Source organism: Mus caroli, chromosome 9, assembly GCF_900094665.2.
Source record: "Mus caroli chromosome 9, CAROLI_EIJ_v1.1, whole genome shotgun sequence".
Taxonomy (NCBI): Eukaryota; Metazoa; Chordata; class Mammalia; order Rodentia; family Muridae; genus Mus; species Mus caroli.
Genome location: NC_034578.1, coordinates 95,394,533 through 95,408,797, shown reverse-complemented (window position 1 = coordinate 95,408,797; position 14,265 = coordinate 95,394,533). Strand labels below are relative to the sequence as shown.

The window sequence follows — 14,265 nt, the reverse complement described above, 5'->3', positions numbered from 1 at the left end:
TTGACTACGAGGGAAAGAAAAGATGAGGTGGAAGGAATTGAGCAAGTTTGCATGTGGAAAGGTTAAGAGAGATCGACCAGTGGACTGGCTGGATCCTGTGGGATGCGTCTTGTAACCACACTGAAGAGTGTGAAGTCAGCACAACAGATGAGAAGAAAGACTGCTAAGCAACCATAGAGAGCCCATAGGACTGCCCAACATGGGCAGGATTATTAGCCTCAATCCTGAAGCCCCAGAAGAGGAGCGGGAGGTTCAACCCCCAGTCCCCAGTCCCATTGGAGGCCACATGTTTCCCTAGAAGCTGTAAAGGCAGAGCGGTATCTGCTGTCCCAGCATCATTAAAAGAAGGAACAAAACAGAGGCCATTTCAATTCCTTCTGGTTTGCTATTTATACAGCAAGCAGATGCCAGCCCAAATAAACTGCTCAGTAGAAATAATCACAATTTTACTATGCTCAAGTATGTGAAGATACAGTATAGTGGAACAGAAAATCCATAAAAAGGAGATTCAGACATGCATACCAAAAGGGCTTCCACTCTTACATGTGCAAGCAAGGCCATGGTTGTCTAATCTCAGCTAAGGTCAATGACAGGAAAAAACCTTGGGCAGTGAAGAGGGGAGGTTTGCTTCATTATCACAGGATTTGGTGTTACACCCACACAGAACCATCCAGAAAGTTCCTAAGTGATGTGGAAAATGTGTTCTCCCACACAAAAGGAAATTTCAAAGTTTGGTTCCATAACTGGTTAATTCGGTGACTCTGTGAAGGCGTCAAGACACTAGAGTCTCCCTCTTGATCATTCCCCATCCTCATCTATGTGACGTGATCTCTCTCCTCACAGGGCCACCTCACTGCTGTGTTGGAGTGGTAGTGACAAGCTGACAAGAACACCCCCAAATGGGACAACTCAATATGATTCCCTTGTGCACCTTTGCTCTATGGGAAAAACAAACATTCACTCAGAGCCCCAGACCTGAGCAGAGCTGTCATTGGCCAGTTCAGATCACCTGTCTGCTTTTCAAATTAATCACTGGTATTGGTTTCATCAAGCAACTCTAGGAAGCAGGGGTGAGGGGCTTTGTGTTAGTGAGTGTGTTAGTGAGTTTGTGGCTGATTTTGTGCCAATCTGGCACAAGCTAGAATCATCAGAGAGGAAGGCACCTCAGTTGAGGAAATGCCTCCATGAGACCCAGCTGTAAGGCACTCTCAATTAGTGACTGATGGGGGAGGGCCCAGCTTTGTGTGAGTGGTTCCATTCCTGGGCTGGTGGTCCTGAGTTCTTTAAGGAAGAAGACTAAACAAGTCAGGAGAAGCAAGCCAGTAAGCAGCACCCTCCATGCCCACTGCATCAGCTCCTGCCTCCAGGTTCCTGCCCTGTTTCAGTTCCTATCCTGACTTCCTTCGGTGATAAGCAGCAATATAGATGTACAAGCCAAATAAATGCTTTCTTCTCCAAATTGCATTTTGGTCATGGTATTCCTTGCAGCAATAGAAACCCTAAGACAGCAAGAATCAGAGATGAGAAGGGAGTTCTAGGCCATCCACTGGAACCACAAAGGAATTGCTAGGGACTTGACCTGCTTACTCAACCTGAAACCATCCTTCCATATAGAGTAAGTCTGACCTCCTTTTAGATGTCATTAGAATAGTATTCCAGTCTTACATTGTGATGGAGCAGGCTTAATATGCAGGCTTAAGTTGCAATCCTGGCCCAGAGGCATGCACGTGAGTAAGAGGCTGAGCCATTCCAAGACTACTTCTTTCTAACAGTATCTTGTGTCTCCTATGAAAATTCATTAAAAAAAGAAAAGGAAAAGGAAAGCCTTCCCAGTGTAAGTTTGATGAAGTACGAGTAGTGAGATTACTTCCTACATTATAATCCATGAACTCTGAATGGCTGCCCTGATTTGTAGTCTAGGCTAATCATTACTAAATTTATCCTACAGATTTCATTTTTGAACATAGGCAGATGTAGGCATCAATCCATTCTAGTATCCTAAGCACAAGCCTAAAAATAGCTGAAGCCAAAAAAAGGGCAAAGATATATCTGGTTAAAACTATACAGCTGCCAAAATAAGTCCTCATCCAAAGTCCTCTTTCTGGGGGGGAGAAAAAAAGTTTAAGATTTTAGGAGGATTTGTTAAAATAAATATTGTATCAAGGGTAATTCTTACTCAGAATAAGTAAGGACAGTTAAAATTCTGAGCCATTCCATCTTCTTCCCATCTCCACCTAGCTGTATATGACTCTATGGATGTCATGTATCTCATTTGCAATTTTACTCCTCCTATCCAAATATGCTATTTTGGATGCCTATCTGGCATGTTGTCCTTCATTCTGGCATCTAGAGTCATTGGGGTCTGGTTTATCTCACCATTTGCCTTTTCCCAATTTCTGTCTCCCTTTTCCATCTTCACAGTTCCCATGCATCCACATTCCCACCTGACATGCCCCCTCCTCTCCTTCAGCCAAAAAAATCTTGCTCTGTTTTCATGAAGAAAGAGAAGGTCTGGGCCACCTGTTCAAGGCAGCCTGCTGTGAGGCTCTCACCCCTGCTTCCTGTCCAGCGTAGGTGCTGCCCACCTCACACAGAGTCATGCACAGGACAGCAGGAGCACCTGAATGAAGTCCTGACCCACTGCTCTCTTGATCTGTGACTTTTAGACATGTCCTTTCTAGCCATTTACATTATCATCATATAGGGGGAAAATGGCAGCTCTTCCTTCCCAGACTTGTTGCAGATGAAGTACAGTAATGCACGCACAGTGTCTACACATATCAATGGAACACATAGAGCAGAGAGAGGTCAGAACTGTAGCTGGTACCTAATATGGTGTCTTGCAAATTGTTCTCAAATTTCAGTCTTGCCTCATTAATCCAGTTTAAATCCCTGTGGGCAAGACCAGTGAAGTCAGAACCCTCCCTGTCTATCCCAGCAACTCCATCACCTCCTGGTAGCTCTGCACCACGTTGACTGGCAAGCCTGCCTGCTTTGGATCACAATTAAACTGTGCCTAAGTACAGGTTCATATTCTTTCTGATAAACTCTAGGAGACACCAGATCTTCAAGACTCATAGGCAGGGCTACGTGAGACACATCTGTTCCTTCCTAACTTTAGGAAAAAAAATGAGAATAAAGAAGCATGAACTGGGGTGAGGAGAGGGGACAGTGGTTAAAGTGCTTGTCCCAAAAGCTGATGACTTGAATTCAAATCACTAGAATCCACATAAAAGCCAGACACCTCTACAACCCCTCTCTTGTTCCCCCTACCTCCTCACTTAGAGCTCTGAGAGGTGGGGTCATTAGAGAGTCATCAGAGAGCAAAGCCCTCCTGGATGAATGCTGTTATTCAGAGTGGATTCATTATGCAGCAGTATCCCTTTATCATAGTTCCACTTTCTGTGGCTTCAGTCACCTATAGTCGGTTATTCATGTCCCAAAGGTATTAGATGGAAACGTCTAGAACTAAGAATTCTTCCATGAGTTGCAACTTACTATTAATATGATAAAAATCTAAATCTGTCCAGCTACATGACTAGTTCCTCTGTCCAGAGTCTCCCCACTGTACTGCTACTCACCCCTTGGCCACTTAAGAATCTCCTCTTTCTCCTTCCCCTTTCTTTTCCTCTCCCTCCTCCTCTTCCTCCTCCCCTTCTTCCTCCTCCCCCTTCTTCCTCCTCCCCTTCTTACTCTTCTTCTTCCCCTTCCCCTCCTCCTCCTCCTCCTCCTGCTACTGCTGTTCCTCCTCCTCCTCCTCCTCCTCCTCCTCCTTCCAAGACAAGTATTCTCTGTGTATCCCTGACTGTCCTGGAACTCAGATCCACCTCATCTGCCTCCCGTGTGCTTGTGATCAAAGGTGTGCTCTACCTCTCCATGCCTGGCAGGAAAATTCTTAGTTAACAGATTTACTTAATTAATGATTGTTTTCCTATACTATTAATGCATTTTTCTATTTTAGTTTTTTCTCATTGTTATCGTACTGCGCCTGATTTTCAAATTAAGCTCTACTACAGGTATGCATATGAAGGAAACATAAATATATGTAGAATTTAATACAATCCTCAGTTTCCAGGATCCCCGGAGGGATCTTGGAACATATTCTCCTTAAGAATAAGGAAAGACTGCTAAAAGCCCAAGTCTGACTATCTGTCTCTATCTCTTTTTCTCTCCCCACCTCTTGTGTTATGACTTCATAAGAAGACCGTCTACACATGCCACCATCTTGGTATTAGACTTCCCAGCCTCCAGAACAGTGAGAAGTAAATTTTGGTTAATTATAAGCTTCCTAGAGTCACTAGCACTTTGTTATAACAATCCTAGCAGGCTAAGACACTGACCTTGCAGAAAACTGTGTGAGAATCAGCAACAGCAAATCAAGTGGAAAAGCAGCCAGTGATTGAAAGTCGAAGAGGAGAAACAGTCAAGAAAACACAGTGCCTGGTTGTGAGTATGAACCAGGGTGTACTCATAAGCATTTGTGAATTCAAATGCTGCACTAGAACCACATAAGGAGAGTGGGTGGGAGCAAGAAGATGAGGTGGAGGGAGTCAGAACTCTAAGTGGTATTTTCTGCACAATTTTTCTAAGAGCTGCTTCTGATCATGTCGTCAGGAAGAGGCAAAACCAGGAAGCATGACTCCGAGTTGAGCCGCTATCTACAAAGCTCCTCCCAGGTTCTTCTCCATTGAGGTCTGTGGTGAGCAGCACCCAGAAGGCCCACAATGCCCCCTCCTTGTGATGCTAACACCCTTGAGTTGTTCTTTCCCACATTGTTCCAGGGCCTTGTGATGTGAGCACCCTTGTCCTCTACCACAATGTGCGAGGCTCCCGTCTTGGTTACTCTGAGTGGCCACATAATGAGCCATGTTTAAGGACAGGCCCACATAGAAGGGAAAGCCTCCTGCCAATAGCCAACCACATAAATAAGCTTAGACACAGACTTTCCAGCTCAGTCACATCCACAGAAGATCATAACTGGGCAACACTGGTCTTCCCCTCATGAGAGACCCCTAGTCAGAATTTCCCAAGGGCTTCTGAACTCCTCACCCTCATGCACCATAAGGAAGGGGTAACAAATTTCTGTTGCTTTGAAATCACAAAAGATTGGGGTAATTGCCACATAACAATGCATAGTGAATTCAAGGACTGGAAGGCCAACAGTGTGGTATCTTCCTTTATCCCCGTTTTGTAGATTCTAAATGTAAAGCCAAAAGAGGTTAGTGATTCACCCAGAGTCTCACAGTGATGTCAGCAAACCTTGAACTGCAGTTCTTTACAGTCTTTGGTTTGCCCATCAGCTCGCTCAGCAAATATCTTAATGACTGTTTTATTAAATAGATTATCAAGCACTGTCCTTCAGGACAATTAAACGTGAGATTAATAATAATAATAATAATAATAAAGCAGGAACATGAAATACATGTGTTGAACGTAGTGCCTCTTAGAACTTCCAACTGCTCTATTATGCCCAGCTGCTCAGGCTGGAGGAGAGGCAGGTACCACACAGCGGAGAGCTGTTCTTCAGATGCTTGCCTGGGGCTTCTTGCCAGAGTTTGTGTTTATCCTCTGCAATGAGTAATTTGTGATAAAACTGGCAGGAGAATGCATGTATGCGCCAATGACTTGGTCAGTTGCATTAGACAAGCAGAGCCTTGAAGAGTATTGTCTGTGATAAAAGCTAGTCAAAGGCTCCATCATATGATGGGGATGGGGATGGGGACACCCTATGTGGTGTTCTTTGCCTTTTGTTCTTAGAACCAAGAGTATGATCTAGGGGATACACACTGGGCAGGGTGCTTGGGGCATGTCCACAGATTGGCATGCATGAAGCCGTGTTTGGGCAAGTCTAACTAAATTTTCCCAGAAAGGATCAACTTCAAGGTCCCTGGCTCTCTTCCGGGGAAGTAGAACTCTACTCACTGGGAAGTTGGGAACATCTACTGATATGCACTGACCATGGATGTGTGTGTTTTTGTAATTGTGAACAGCTATGAGGATATCTTACTGTAATCCTAGGTTTTGAGAGGCAAAGGAACATAAGACAGAGAGCAGTTGGCCAGATGTCCTTCCCTCAGAGGGATGAATTAGCAGCTGACCCCATGGCTAAGATGCTGATCTACATATAAAATGCTTCTGGCCCATATCGAAAGTGAGTTTGTGTCATAAGCACAATTGCCTCTGCTTCTGTGGGTGACTGTTGAGAGCTACCGTTAAATAGCCATGGTGCTTATTCTGGTGAATTCCCAGTACAATCACAGTAAAACCCAAATCTATATGGGACCTACAAGTCCCAGGAAATGGGTACTCTCAGCTTTACCTGGACTCCTTATGCTTCACCCAAGGTCTGTGCCATGGTTCAATTTCACTAGTTCCTAAAAACCCCCTAGGTGCCCTCATCTGGTGTTCTCCAAGCACAGCCATGTCCAGCCCCGGTTGCCTGGTATGATCCTCAGCCTGTGCCTTCTTCATTCACAAGTCAACTTCTTCCTTGTCTCAGGACCCTAACCTCTCAGGGTGAACTTCCCCATCCCTCTCCACTCCTTCTCATCACCTGTTAACTTCTTAGCACTACCAGACATTAAGTCCAAGGCAGGAGTGTAACTCATTCTGCAGATAGAGTATCTGCCTAGTATCAAAGGACCTGGGTTCCACCCTCTAAAAACAAAAAAGTTAACCCCTCATGGGACCGACATTTTTATTGAGCAGCTTTAACAAGCTCAGCATTCCTCTAAGGCAGTAGTTCTCAACAGTGGGTCCCAACCCTTTTAGACATTGCATATCATATACCCTGCATATTAGATATTTACTTTATTACTCAAACCAGTAGCAAAAATACAGTTACAAAGTAGCAACAGAATAATTTTATTGTTGTGGGGGGTCACCACAAGATGAGGAACTGTATCTAAAATGTCACAGCATTAGGAAGGCCGAGAACTACTGAAGGGCTAGCTTTTCCCATAGAGACATATAGCTCCAATAATAACAGCTTATCTGCATTAAAAAGCTAGGAAACCACATGGACCCGGCACAGGTGAAATGATGCACCACCAGGCTGCAAGAAACACACATACACACTCATACACAGACACACACACACTCACTTACACTCAAACACACACACACACATACACAGACACACACACACACTCACTTACACTCAAACACACACTCAAACACACTCACACACTCAAACACACACACACACACACACACACACACACACACACACACACACACACACACACACCAGGAACCACATTCTTGTTTGATGACTGTTCTCTGTCAGGCTGCAATGATCTCCACGGGGAAAGGACCTTTGTAGATCTTGTTCACTGCTGAAGCCTAGAATAATGCCTGGCAGACAGTGGAGCTCAAATAAATGCTCTTTGGATGAAAAATGAATGCAAGTTAAAAGCCCTTCTCCCGCTCTCGCCCTTCCATTTTCTGAGAGACTTGTGGAGATAGATGCTATGCAAACCTTTCCAAAGTTGCACCCAGTCAGTGAGCCACATAATCTCTGCTTATAAATGGACTCAGGTTGAACCACTCAGACACTATGAAGCATCAAAGAAAAATCGCCTTACTGGGTCTGATGGTTTGAATAAGAAATGTTCTCGTATCCCCACAAGCTCTGGTATTTGAGCACTTGGTCCTCAGTGGTGGAACTGTTGGAGGGAGATTGTCCAACCTTTAGAAGCTGCAGACTTGCTGGGAGGAAGTACTTCACTGGGGAGGGACTTTGCTTCTCCCACCCTCTCATCCCCCACCCCACCCCATCCCACCCCCACTTCTCTCCCTCCTCTGCTTCTTGTCAATTGTAGAAGACATCTCTCAGCTTTGGGCATCTTACACAGCAACAGGAAAAATACCTGGGACACTGGGCATTCTCTGGTGTTGAGACAAGCCCTTCAGCTCAGCCCTCCCTCCATCAAATAGGATGGCATATAGTTCCTGTCAGGCACTCCAGGTGTCTGACCTGGAACAAGCTTGTGTTCCCATTCGCTTTGTTCTCTGTGAAAACGATATTCCCAGTGTCATCTTGGTGCTGAGAACATAGGGCATCTTATAAAACTTAAAGGTTTAAATGAGATGGGCTAAGTTTGGAAGAGAAGAGCCCAATTATGAGAACATACCTTAGTTAATAAAACTAGATCCCTGGGCCCTTCTGAGGACTCTGAATTTTAAAATAAAGGGAAGGGGCATGGAAGGAAAAGTGGCAATTATTTTATTTTGATAAGACAAATAAAAACTTACCATTTCCCCAAAGTTAATTTTCAGTGATCAATTTATCATTCCTGATGTGTTTTGCTTCTCAACACCTATTTTCCTCTACATTTATAAAAGCTCCCACATTATGAGCCTTGAGCTTAAAGGCAGAGAACCAGCAGAGATCCCACCTCTCCACTGCACTCTGCCTCTTCTAAAACCAATACCGCTGGGAGTTGCAAACCTAGCTCCGCTCTGCCCCAACATCGCGATTTCCTGGAGATGTGGGTTGCGAGCTTTCCTCATTGCGCTTGCGCTCAGCGATTCTCAGTCTATAAACCTCAGAGCAGTTAACTTCAGCCCACAGCTGAGGAGCCAGCAGAGGCAGGAGAGCAAAGCAGAGCGCTGAGAACAGGCAGATACAGGCCCTGCCAGGCTGCCTTTGAAGTTTTGTGTCCACAACTTCACATGGAAAACGACCCAGACCCATCGAAAAAGTTTCTCCCAGTCTTGGGTAGAAGGAAACTTCCTCAAATTTCTCTGAACTCTGAGATCCTGGCTCATTGAATTCCTAATGATAAGTATACAGTCGGTGTCCTACAAAAGCCCCTGGCACCACAATGATCTACTGGAGCCTAGGGAAGAATGCTTGACATTCCCCATGTGCGATGGTGCACAGTCTGCATTTGATGGACCCATGGAGTCCTATCTCAAGCTGAGGAAAGAAGGCCCTCTAGAAAGCCTAGAGGCCAGATGTGCAAAGGTCCAAAGCACTTCATTAGGGCAACAGAGGCCTAGGGGAGTGCTAGAACCTGCACCTGGTAGAGCTGTAAGCAGCAGAAGAGAGTTGGCTCCTGACTTTTGGAGCCCATTTCCTTAACTTAGACATCGGCTTGGCCCTTTATCTCAAACTCAGGGTCTCCCAGTCAGGCTAAGGTTGGTGTGACAAGCACTTGAGCAACAGAGTGGAATAAAGAGGCCCATACTGATAAGAGTGTAGATTTTGTAAGGCCACACCGAGGAGGGAGGGCACACACAGGGGGCTGGGGGGGAGGTACCTCTAGCCCTGGAGTGTAAAATGATAGCTTGAGGCCAGAATTTCAGGCTTTGGGAAAGCAGAAGTTGTGTTTAGATTGCCTATGTCCTAATGTCTGGACAAGTTGTGCCCCAAACTTCTGGTTTTGCGCTCCCCTGAGTGGGAGAGGGGGGAGCAGGACTCTGCAATGGGTCCAGGGAATGAGGTCTAGGTTTTCTGGGGAGGCTCAGTTTGGAAAGACCACGCAGTACAGTAGTCACAGGAATTGAAGATCACAAGAACTCCTGCCATTCCAGCTAAGGGGTCTTGAATAAACCTCATCCAACCCCTACCCCACCCTAACTCCCCAGCCTGCACGAGTTGTGTTGTGCCCTCTTCTGATGGAGGATAGCTCTTGAATTGTGGATACTGAGTTCCAACTTAGGGCTTGATTTGAGAGGATTGGAGAAGAGAGCCATCTACTAGAGGAGAAAGAAGAACTAAGAAGAATTGAAAAAGGGTACTCTCTAGTCCCAGACTGCTCCAGGGCAACTAGATAGACTGTTGAGGAAGCCAGCTCAGAATCAAAGCCCGAGACCCAGAGTCAGATCTCTCATTAAGCAATGTCCAAGAAGTTGAGAAGTACTACAATGTCCTAAACCTCTAAGTGTGGCTGGTGAGTCCTCACTCTGCAAACATGGTTATTTCTCTCATTTCTTTCCAAAGCAGCTACCATCACCCAGTAGAATTAGTATCTCTGGATCTCTGAGCGTATCGGGTGAGATCTAAGCAGGAGTTGGCTTCTAAATGTTGAAATTCTCCTGGAAGTGTGCAGAACGGTACTTCTGCTTTAGTAATCTCTAGGGAGGTTTGGGGTGGAGTGGGGGGGGGCGGAAGGAAGAGAAGGGAGAGGTGAGGAGAGAGAAGGGGACGGGAGGGAAGGAGAGAGGTAGAAAGGAGAGAAGCTGAGAGTGAAGGGCCACCTTTGGAGGAATTAAAATGTTGTGTGTCTGCTTTACAATAGGAAGGTAGCCTCCCCAGGTAGAGGTGGGAAAGTTTTCTCAGAAAGTAGGGGCTCCAGCTGCCTCTAAATAAATCAGAATGAAGATCAGTTCTCCCTGTAATTATTTCTCATCTGTGAAATGGAAATAACATCCAACACTGTGAAGAACAGCCCTAAAGTTGACCGATTTTCCGCCCCCCCCCCCCGCCCCGACGTTTTTGCAATCATAGGAAGCGGAAGTAAATTCTCTCCTTCAAACACAACACACTACATTCATTTAAAAAAAAAAAAAAGGCCCTCCCTTCTTGCCCTCTCGCTTGCCGCCCACCTCCCCCAACTCGCAGCTTCTGGTAGCCGACTGCGCCGTGGGCATTTCGGTCTGTCCTCCTCCCGGGAGAGACTGGCTGGTGCAAAAGCCAATAAGTCTGGAACACACTCCGGTCCTTCAGGACCCCGGACAATGGTTTCCATTTAATAAATATTTCCCCCAAGGGCATTTCGCATCGGCCAGGCAATTATTCAAAGGAAACAGGCTCGCAGGTTGGCTCGGCGGGTTATTTCGTCCTCTTTACCCGAAGAATGCTCATCTGACTCGAGAAACGAGCCCCCATCCTCACTGGGTGGGAAAAGGCACCCTGAGAAAAATTGACCCTAGCTAAGAAGGTACAGCCTGAGGCTCCATGCTGCAGGCGCAGAAGAGAGACCAGGAAGGTCCCCAAGCCCCGCCTTCCCTCTGCCCTTGCAGTTTGGACGTTGAGGGAAGCTGTGAGTTTTAAATCGCCGAATAATAATAACATAGGTGAATAAGAATCAGGATGGACCTCTGCCTACCACACTCAACCCCCAAAGTGAAGAGTCCTAGTGGCAAGGGCCCCCAAAGTGAAGAGTGTTAAGGGCTTGCCAATCAGGACTCTAAACCTCTGCGACGTCCGCATGAAGCATCCTGGTCTCGGCTCAAAGCTCTTGACTCCGACCCCCAGGGACCCAGAACTGCTCCGTAGAGCGTCCTGGATTACAGGTGGAGGCGCCGCCTAAAGCCAACCTGGGAGAATGATACCAAAGCACCGTAGATGTTCTGGCGCGAAAAGTTTATTTTGATTTTGGCCTGAGTTTGACATATTCTTTTCCTTTCCCAAGGATCTTTGACAAGTGTGTGTTGTTGGGGGCGGGGAGGGGGGGCGTAGAGGGTGCTGTCTTCCCATTTGGTGACTAGACTGTCCTCTTTATCTACGTGAGCTCTGGGCTTGCTGGCTTTGCTGACAGCTCCCTGGGTCTTTATATTATTAGAAGCACCAGTTCTCTTTTGAACAACTGGGGAAGAAAAACGGGGGTCACGAAGAGTTTTAATTTTTTGACAGTGCCAGAGACAATGTGAGCCCCCTGAATCCTGAGCTATCAAGCCGCGTCTGTTCGCGGTGGCGGTCTCTCTGTCCCCCATACCTCTCCCCGCCCCCATCAGGGACGCTCCGGGTTTCCACTACTCGCGAGTTGGCAGGTGCGCCCCCTCGCCTTCCCTGCTGCTGATTGGAGCCCAGGTTGGGGAGTCGCCGCCCCGCGCTTATGTCAGAGTGCGTGCGGTCCCGGCCCACCTCGCCTTTGAACTTCGCCGCTTTTGGCTGCAGTTCACCAGCCTCCCCGCATTCTCGGCCAGGTGCAGTGCTAGGCAAAGCAGCGCCCGGAAACCACGGGAGGGGGGAGCCACGGCCAGAGAAGCCAGGGGAGAGACGGGAAGGAGAGAAGGCGAAGGTGAAGAGGGAGCGAAGGAGGAATCTCCTGCCCTCGCCAGAAAATTACCTAGCCACTTAATCCCAAGACTCTGGTACTTGGGCCCCAATCTCTGGTGCCCACAGACTCCAGGCCGAGCGCCCCCTCATCCCCGCTGCCCTTCCTACCCTTCGGCCCCCTGGGGGCTGCCTGGGGGCTGGGACTGGCATGATCAGTTGAAAACTTTGCAGGGTCAGCTCTTCTCTCTGATTTCCCCTCTGCGGCTCCGAGACGAGGGGAGTTCAGAGTCCCGGGCTCAGGACGGACAGAAAGACAGACGGCCAACCGCGCCCAGGCTCGCCCGCAGAGCCCCTGCATTCCCCGCCCCCGCCCGCCTCGCCGGGACCATGTCCAAACCTTCAGACCACATCAAGCGGCCCATGAATGCCTTCATGGTATGGTCCCGGGGCCAGCGGCGCAAGATGGCCCAGGAAAATCCCAAGATGCACAACTCGGAGATCAGCAAACGCCTGGGCGCCGAGTGGAAGCTCCTGTCCGAGGCAGAGAAGCGGCCTTACATCGACGAAGCCAAAAGGCTGCGAGCCCAACACATGAAGGAGCACCCTGACTACAAGTACCGGCCGCGGCGCAAGCCGAAGAACCTGCTCAAGAAGGACAGGTATGTCTTCCCCCTGCCCTACCTGGGCGACACGGACCCGCTCAAGGCGGCCGGCCTGCCCGTGGGGGCTTCCGACGGCCTCCTGAGCGCGCCCGAGAAAGCCCGGGCCTTCTTGCCGCCTGCCTCGGCACCTTACTCCCTGCTGGACCCTGCGCAATTTAGTTCCAGTGCCATCCAGAAGATGGGTGAAGTGCCCCATACGTTGGCCACCAGCGCGCTGCCCTACGCGTCCACCCTGGGCTATCAGAACGGCGCCTTCGGCAGTCTCAGCTGCCCCAGCCAGCACACGCACACGCACCCGTCCCCCACCAACCCGGGCTACGTGGTGCCCTGTAACTGTACCGCCTGGTCTGCCTCCACCCTGCAGCCCCCTGTCGCCTACATCCTCTTCCCAGGCATGACCAAGACTGGCATAGACCCTTACTCGTCAGCCCACGCTACGGCCATGTAACCCCAAGCTTGGCCCGGACCTGATGGGTGGCGTGGAAGCAGAGATCTGAATCCTTTCCTTTGCACCTAGTTTGGCCCGCAGATGCCTCTGGGTCAGGCCCGTCGCTGCCCCTCGCCCACCCCAGACTCTGCCTCTCTCTTCCAGGGGGGAAGGGAAGGGCCATCATCCTGGACCCAAGGCACAGACTGGTGCCAGAAATTTGCAAACATTTAGAAAGCTACACATCTTCCCCTCTCCCGACTCTCCCAAAGCAAGTCTCCGACTGTACCCCCTTTGGACAAAAAAAAAAAGTAGGCAGTTTTGCTTTATTTACGTCCCCCTCACTGTCCGCGAATAGGCTTTGGACTCGGAACTCCCAGATCCTGGTATTATATCTAGAATATGCGTATATATATATTTTTCCTTTCCCACTGAAGAAAAAGAGCTGAGTCTCGGTGCTGTGCTGTCAGACACAGCTAGGCACCATTTGCTCTTCCTGTGTGTGGGGAGGTGAAAGGCTTAAAAGTTTAAAACTTCAGGAAGGGAAACCTTTCTGTTTAAAACCATACTATGGTCGTGTTTGCTTCGATAAAAAGAAAACAAAAAGGAACCACGTGGCTTTTCGCTTTGTGTACCCGCAGTACTCCTAGACACCTAAGTTTACTTTTAGACAGAATGTCAGGTAATGAAGTCAGGAAGTAGAAAGTGGACAAAACCTTAAAATAATAATAATAATAAACATCCTACATGGTCATAAGTGTTTGGACAATGTCTTGGAAATGTACCTAGAAGGATTTTTTTTCCTCATTCCTCTGTTCATTTGTTGAACAAAGACGTTTTGAATAAAGACAATCTGTCATTGCAAAAAAGTAACCTTTGATGTGCATAAAAATCAAGTAAGGAGGCTCACTCAGGTCAAGGAGCTGGAGTCTTCTTCCAGGCTGGCAGTACTTAGAGTGGGGTGAAGCAGGGTAGGCTGCAGGCGGTCCTGTCCTGGCAGAACCTGGTGGCCTATGGCCTATAGAGGGGCCCTGAGTCTGGGGTCTGTCTGCATTGCACCCTGTGTCCCCAGTTTTGCTTTTAGAGGCTTGGCAAAGGTACCAATATCGGGGTGCTGTGCCTTTCCCGCAACCTTCCTAAAGTGGGTCAAACAGCTCCCAACAATGAATGAACTAAGACGAAGATGAAACCTCTTGAGTTCTGGGTGGGTTTGCTTTTTAACAACT

At 48.0% G+C, this 14,265-nt stretch overlaps 1 protein-coding gene across 1 annotated transcript; it reads left to right on the top strand.

The window, feature by feature from the left end:
* Positions 1-11,858: 11,858 nt before the first annotated feature.
* On the top strand, positions 11,859-13,912 carry Sox14 (SRY-box 14). The gene has a single exon (XM_021173019.2). The coding sequence runs from the start codon at positions 12,338-12,340 to the stop codon at positions 13,058-13,060; it is 723 nt and encodes a 240-aa protein (XP_021028678.1). The 5' UTR covers positions 11,859-12,337; the 3' UTR covers positions 13,061-13,912.
* The last annotated feature ends 353 nt before the right edge of the window (positions 13,913-14,265 follow it).